The 7,670-nt window shown below is 42.3% G+C and overlaps 1 protein-coding gene across 1 annotated transcript; it reads left to right on the forward strand.

The window, feature by feature from the left end:
- The first annotated feature begins 369 nt into the window (after nucleotides 1-369).
- Nucleotides 370-7,371, forward strand: ATP4B (ATPase H+/K+ transporting subunit beta). Its single transcript, XM_030474023.1, has 7 exons — nucleotides 370-481; nucleotides 2,422-2,550; nucleotides 3,827-3,940; nucleotides 4,649-4,848; nucleotides 6,192-6,245; nucleotides 6,944-7,036; nucleotides 7,210-7,371. The coding sequence occupies exons 1-7, from the start codon at nucleotides 370-372 to the stop codon at nucleotides 7,369-7,371; spliced, it is 864 nt and encodes a 287-aa protein (XP_030329883.1).
- Nucleotides 7,372-7,670: the final 299 nt, after the last annotated feature.

The following is a 7,670-nucleotide window of genomic DNA, read 5'->3' on the forward strand; positions in this document are numbered from 1 at the left end:
CCCTTCACTTTATCTGCTCTGATAACAGCTATCACCCCAAGTCTGTCGCAAGCCCTGCAGGCACTTGGCAAAATGCGTAACTCTGCTGATCTGCTATGGCAGTCAAAAGAAAGGAGAAGGGCATTTGATAGGAACTAACTTTTCCTTGCCAGCCTCAACCCCAGCATTATCAACACCCTTTATAAAGAATTGTATCTGCTGTGGGTTGATAATGGTGACCAGGGGCTTTCATTGGTATAGGAAGTAATCTCGGTGACCTTCAGCAGAGAAGGTATAAAAACCAAAGTGTTTTTCTTGGATGACTGTTTGGGCATTGGTTGAATTTCTTAGTCTCCAAGGAGGACACCTTTGGGGAAATTCGGTGGGAAAATGGCAACTTTAAATGAAAAAAAGACCTGCAGCGAACGGATGGAAAATTTCCGTCGTTTTGTCTGGAATCCAGAAACAAAGCTCTTCATGGGAAGGACCTTAATTAACTGGGGTAGGTTTTCACACACAAGAGTCTTCTCTTCCTTCTGGTATACTTCAAAACTTTGAGTGGAGGGTCATCCTAATTAGTAATGTGGGGGTAGATATGTTGGAACTGTTGAAGACATCAGTTCTCATATATGTTTCTGAGCCACATTCAGAATCAACTAGATCAAAACATTGATCCAAGAAGTTCCTGCAAATATAAGACGACTTGAAACTCGGTTTGGACCAAATACTTCATAAGGACAAAACTTTACACATAAACAGTTAACTTATTAATAGCTGAGGGTGATGGTTACAACGTGCTTCTGACATTGTTGACTAAAAGGGGTTCTGGTATATGGAGAATTTTGCTTAATTGGTGGGCTTTGTCCAAATCTCTTGAAACACTTTCTGCTTTTCCAAAATTTCTTTTAGAATTATTGTCTGCTCAGTAGATCTGATCTCTCATCACTGCATGCTAGTGCATGTTTCAGCTGAGTCTCCCTGCCTGTAGTCAAACTTGTGTCTACAACAAAGAGGTGTTTTCTGATCTACATTCTGGGAAGAGTAAGCCTGACCATTGTAAGGAGGATGCCTGATCTTGCAAATTTCAGGTGATTTTTTCCTGCTGTGAAGCCCATGAGTGTAGCTGATTGGCCACTCTTAAAGCCAGAATTTTACAGAAAATTAAACCAAAATGAGACTTTCCAGTTTGGAGAGAAAAAGATCCTATGAGGCGCTGATGATTACAGGGAATCAGTTTCTGACACCCACCCTCCCAATAACCACTGGCTGCTTGTAGGGCAACCAGCTGCATGTAAGACACATTACAGAATCATAGAATCATAGAATGGTTTGAGTTGGAAAGGACCTTAAGATCATCTAGTTCCAACCCCCCTGCCACCTCACACTGGACTATGTTGCTCAAGGCTCTCTCCAACCTGGCCTTGAACGCTGCCAGGCATGGAACACTTCTTTGGGCAGCCTGTTCCATTGCCTCACCACCTTCACAGTAAAGAACTTCTTCCTTATATCTAACCTGAACTTCCCCTGTTTAATTTTAAACCCATTACACCTTGTACAGTTGCTACAGTCCCTGATGAAGAGTTCCTCTCTGGCATCCTTGTAGGCCCCCTTCAGATACTGGAAGGCTGCTATGAGGTCTCCACGCAGCCTTCTCTTCCCCAGGCTGAACAGCCCCAACTTTCTCAGCCTGTCTTCATACGGGAGGTGCTCCAGCCCCCTTATCATCCTCATGGCCTCCTCTGGGCTTGCTCCAACAGCTCCATGTCCTTTTTATGTTGAGGACACCAGAACTGTACACAGTACTCCAAGTGAGGTCTCACAAGAGCAGAGTAGAGGGGCAGGATTACCTCCCTCGACCTGCTGGTCACACTTCCTTTGATGCAGCCCAGTATACAGTTGCATCGCACAGACAGAAACACAACATTATTCTGCATCTTACACCAGAATAAAAGGGAAAACTGACACATTTTGCTGAAGGCGATTTCAGCTGTAAAAGGCAGTGAAGTGATACAGGTCTACAATCAACACACCTGACATGCTAACATCTGTCACCCAAATAACACAAGAAGCAACTTGTTTTTGTCAAAGAAATACCTCAGCTGTGTCGCTTAGTCCATGTGTAGTAAGTAGATAAATGGTCTTACTATACGAAGTTACTTCAAGAAGCCATGCAATCCTTGAAGCTTTAAATAATCACAGCTAAGCACCAAGTACTGCAAATCCTTGTGAAACTGAACAAATTTACAACCAAAATTTTCTAGGAGATTATTTTTTTGAGTGTAGAGAAGACGATCCAAAACACCTGCCCCTTCACAGGGAAAACATCCCTGGGGCCGAGGACAGATAGGAGATGGCTTCTGCTGCTGGGATGGTCCCAGCCACGGAGCGACCTTTGCATCACCTTGCTTGAAAAATGAGATTTTTCCTCTTTTCTTTCCACAGTGTGGATCAGCCTGTACTACCTGGCTTTCTATGTGGTGATGTCAGGGCTGTTCGCGCTCTCCATCTATTGTTTGATGAGGACAGTGAATCCATACGAACCGGATTACCAAGACCAGCTGAAATCCCCAGGTACTGCCATGGTCCAGGCTGTTGCTGCTCAGGGGGGAAAATTAAAGCTCCCCAAGGTCCTGCAGTGGCTGCATGTGGCAGGGCTGAGAGGTGTCGGCAGAGCCCGCATGCAAGGGGAGACAAACATGGAATGAATCAGGTTGATACTGCCCAAACATTCCCTGTAAAATTTAACCTCCGCCTGAAAACACTTTTAGGTTTAAAAAAAATATTGGCGCATTTATTCCATTTGTTATTTTATATATTTTATATTTATATATAATATAAACTATATTAATTAAATATAATACACTAATATGGTGTGGTATGATACAAATGAATGTATATATTTATTTCATCATGCCATTGAGACAACCAGTGCCTGCCTGTAGCAGTCATCTGCAAGCGGAGAAGCCCTTCCCAGGCTGCAGGGCATCCCCTCTCCCCAAGGACAGGGGTCAGCTCCTGGGGAACCCCTGGTTTCTGCTCCAGCCCCCCAGGTCAAAGAGATACCTCAGCTGTGTCGCTTAGTCCATGTGTAGTAAAAACCAGAGGGTTTTGGGTTGCCTGGCAAGATGGATGGTGCTGGGATGAGCCGCCTGGGGTGGGTATTTCCGTGCTTGCCAGCAGCATGGAAAGTCCCTGGGAGAGCAGAAATCCTTTCCCAGTGGGATTGCTGTGCCAGCAGACAAGCAAGTAAAAAGAAGACAAAGACACATGGGATTATGAATAAAGATCTGTGGGACATGAAGTGAGGCTGGGGAGATCATTAGTGAGAGAGCATCAGCACACACTGCTAAAACTTCACTCCCCCTAATGGTGTTTAACAGCTACTGCTGTTGTATTTTGAAGTTTCCCAATATTCAGTAAATTAGGTGTTTGCTGGCAAAATAATTCCTGTAAAATATGCAGTGTGACTTTGAAAAAGCTGTTTCTCATGCTGCAATACGATCTGTTTCTTTTAACCTGATGTGACTATTACAACTGTGATTGTTAACAAGTCCTGGGGAAATCCAGTGCAATGGCTGACATGATTTTGCAAGCTGTTCTGATAATAGCATATATACATGGAAAGAATAGGGTTTAGTAGCAATGGAGGCTTTAGGGTTTTGGTTGAACAACTCACTGCTGAGACGGTTTCCATACAGGGTTAAATCCTCCCCAGCAAAGCCTGGGAATCTCCTACACTTACAACAATGAGTCTTGAAGCAGCATAGTAGCTGTTGTCAGTTTAAGCAATCAGATCTGTGTCTGGCACCTCTCCTTTGCTTTGCCTTCCCTTTTTTCTCCCATAAAGGTGTAACGTTACGACCTGATGTTTATGGGGATAGAGGACTACAAATTTATTACAACGTATCTGACAACAAAACCTGGGAAGGTTTAGTGACAACTCTTCAGACTTTTCTAACAGGTAAAAATGAGGTTTCCTGCATAATATTGAAGAAATGCGCTGTCACATCTCCCGTATTAGGTCTGAGGACCTTAAGTCAGTGTCTCCATTTTACATTTGTCCTTCTGAAATCACAGATTTTGAGTGCAAGATGCATCTTCTAAAAGGGACAAGCAAATCACCTCATGAATCTATAAATGAAACATCTTTAAACATGTCTATTAAAAGCAGAGCCCTGCTTCAGAGCTTTTACTGTGTTTAATCCTAAATAGCCTTAATAAAACAGGCCAATAAAAAGTTTGAAGGAAGAGCAAGGAAAAAAGGTCTTTAAAACTAGTCTGTCTAAATTAATCTAATACTGTCCATGACTACAAATATCAAAGTGCCATAATAAGTCTTGTGAAGCCTTTGCATAGTGTCATCAGGGAGTATAGTCAAAGTAGGTTAGATGCTCCGTTTTCCTGTTTATATCTTAACACATTTATGTTCCTCTTGAGCCTATATATCATCTCATACACATACTGAAAAAAATTATATTTGAAATTGACGTTATACAGAGCTATCATCTACACAAATTGCCAGTCTTAACTCAATTCGATCTCTTTTGTTTTTTGCTTTGTCTGGGTACTACATTCCCATGATACAACCTCCAGCCTGATATTGGGGTGTATAACTTACACATGAAAAAACTTCAGAGGGAAATTTTTCTTTCTCCCTTCACACACCTAGCATACACACCAGCTGCTCAGCACCTGAACATCAACTGCACCAGTGACACCTACTTCTTCCAGGATGCCTTTGATGGCCCGAATAAAACAAAACTATCCTGCAAATTTACCTCAGATATGCTTCAAAACTGCTCTGGCATCACAGATCCGACTTTTGGATTTCCAGAAGGAAACCCCTGCTTTATTATAAAAATGAACAGGGTAAGTACAAGCTCAAGGTGCTGAAGAGCAAAAAATTCACCAAGAAACCCCTCATAGCTCAAGAATCTGCTGGGGAGCTGCTGTTCCATCTGCTGCCATGGGTTTTAATCTCTACTTTGTTCTGGGAGGAGAAATTCATATGCTTTTCCAAAGAGAACTCCAGAGTTACCAGACAAATAGTGAGACTTGCTCACTACCCCTGGAGAAGTAACGTAGGGCAAAGTGATGTCTGAAATGGCTTTCTAAAGCTTTGGCTTTCATTTAGTTTTATTAGCATTTCCATAGCTCGCTCATCCAACTAACTAGCACCTAAAAGAGTTTTGTTCTGCAACACCACGATCCTGTGCGTTCAGCTGAGGCATTAAGATGTGGTAGTAACTGAAGTGATTCCAGAGAGGTGATACTTGCACACCTTATTTCTCCAGGCAGCAAAGAAAATATTTAGCAGAACCTATAAAAACAGAATTCAAACCCAGTGGATATTTTCTTCAGTGAAAACCACAAATATTGGTTTTTTGGAGAGGGAAGAGGGAATCTTCTATGCTTCCTTTATTTTTTTTTTCAGGACATAGCCAAAAGCATAAGCATTTTATTTCGTTTTCAGGTAAAATTCTGAGCCTTCTAGCTCAGTTTTGGTAGAAAGGGAAGAGCTCAAATTCTGCTCCAGTTCCCGACAGATAAAATCACTTGTGTTTTGGTTTTCACTCTCAACATTTTCAAGAATCTGTGCAAGATCTGACTATGAGAGGAGAGCTGTGCTCCTAGTTTTGGCAGGCTTTTCCAAGAAAAGCCTGTGCTTCCTTCAGCAAGACTGCACACCAGCCCTGGCAGGTGAAAGGATAGTGCCTGGGAAGCTTTACTTCCTTCCACCTTTGCTTCTATAGGATGCAAGCCCACTATCTTTGCAGGATCAAATGGACCCAAGGATTTCTGTCAAAGCCAGAGTTTTCTAACAAGGCGTAAGATGAAAACCAAAGAGGTTCAGCTTTTCCTCTGTTGTCATGCAATTAGCTGGTTTAAGAGACCCCCGGCTGCCTGGGCATCAGAAGGAGCAAGTGGCACATGTGGGTAAATGGGCTGGACCTGCCAGGAGGCTCAGCACCACCTGCCCTGGCCAGGCTAGAGCTTATCTGCCATGCCCATCCCAGGCACTGCAGAGCCCTGCTTCCCAAATACCCAGCCATGACATGGCTTTTCACCCACGTACATAAGATGACATGATCTGATTGACAATGCTTTATGCAGAAATACATCGGCCATCCTTTGCAGCTCAAATAATAATTTGCTTATTTTTCATCTCAAAACAATTCCCAAGATGACCAAATGTGTGTTTTCTATTTCAGATTATCAACTTTCTCCCCGGCAACGGCACTGCACCAAGGGTGAACTGCACGTATGTGGTAAGTGTATGGGGTCCAAGTCTCAAAAATTTCAATCACTGCAGCTCTGAGAGTGACCAGAAAGATCACCCTGCAGCTCTGGACATCAGGTCATTCTGGCTAAATACTGGGAATATTCTCAGTTCCGTGCAATGTCTTGCACCAGCAGGCATCATAGAATGGTTTGGGTTGGAAGGGACCTTAAAGATCATCTAGTTCCAAGCCCTCTGCGTGGGCAGGGACACTTCTCACTAGACCAGGTTTTTTAAAGCCTCATCCTGGCCTAAGAACATCCTAAGAACAAAAAACAAACAAACAAACAAACAAACAACCCAAACCAAAACCGAACTTTTGCTTTATTTTACATCACAATTGTTTTTCTGTGCTGCAGAGAACATTTGCGGTTTTCTCTCGGCTCCCAGTAGTGAAGTTCGTGCCTCAGCACAGCTTCTTCAGGATCTCTGCCTGTTTCAGTAGATCCCAATTCACTGAATCCACAACTGCTATGAAAGAACACTTGACTCTTTTCCTTTGCAATAATAACAGAAGGAGATTTCCTCTTTTATTTGAAAAATAACACTAAGACCAGTGCTAAACAGATTGCCGAACTTCAGTTTTACTATAGACTATGCAGCTTTTGGCAGCAGCAAAGCATGTGCCCAGGGCTGGCTTCTAACTTCCTAACCAGAGAAGCTTGTTCCTTACTTTACAAACAGGGTGACGAGCCTCGCCTCCTGGAAGTGGATTACTACCCTGTGAATGGCACCTTCAACCTGCACTACTTCCCCTACTATGGAAAAAAGTCACAGGTGGGTGCTCCTGTATTTCAGTATCACTTTTCTTCTTTACCTTTGTATAAAGTGAAACATATGGAGCATTTCTTCAATCTTACAAGAACTGGAGAGAAGGTTAATTTTAAGACTTCAGTTTTAAATTGGTAAGGGTAAATTTAACGTACCTTTTTGGTTTTTTCCCCTCCTAGCCCAGCTACAGCAATCCTTTGGTAGCTGTGAAATTTCTCAACATTACGAGGAATGTAGAACATAGAATAGTGTGCAAAGTCATTGGAGCTGGAATTACCTTTGATAATGTTCATGATCCATATGAAGGAAAAGTGGAATTTAAATTTAAAATAGAAGACTGAGCAGCAACAGAGACACTTCTGAAAAACACGTGTAAAGAGTAAACTTACCTATTATCACATTCATCCATATTTATTTTCCCACTATGATTGCCATATAAATTTATGCAAACAGCAGTGCAGAGAGACATTTTCTACTGAAAGATGACCTATATAACTAAAAATTAAGATACCACTCTCAGTCCATGAAGGAGATGAGGTTTAACTCAATGTACATAGTTTAATATTCCACGGCTACAGTATGCTATTGCTTTCATGCAGGTATTTGTACAAAACAAGTTTCCTCTAAAATGAGCAGCTGC

This window comes from Strigops habroptila, chromosome 2, assembly GCF_004027225.2.
Source record: "Strigops habroptila isolate Jane chromosome 2, bStrHab1.2.pri, whole genome shotgun sequence".
Taxonomy (NCBI): domain Eukaryota; kingdom Metazoa; phylum Chordata; class Aves; order Psittaciformes; family Psittacidae; genus Strigops; species Strigops habroptila.

Bases quoted from the DNA above. Each gene is read 5' to 3' on its own strand.
- ATP4B (XM_030474023.1), top strand. From the start codon at position 370: ATGGCAACTTTAAATGAAAAAAAGACCTGCAGCGAACGGATGGAAAAT. The intron at 2,551-3,826 runs GTACTGCCATGG...TCTCCCATAAAG, and splicing joins AGACCAGCTGAAATCCCCAG to GTGTAACGTTACGACCTGAT. The intron at 6,246-6,943 runs GTGGTAAGTGTA...CTTTACAAACAG, and splicing joins CAAGGGTGAACTGCACGTAT to GGTGACGAGCCTCGCCTCCT.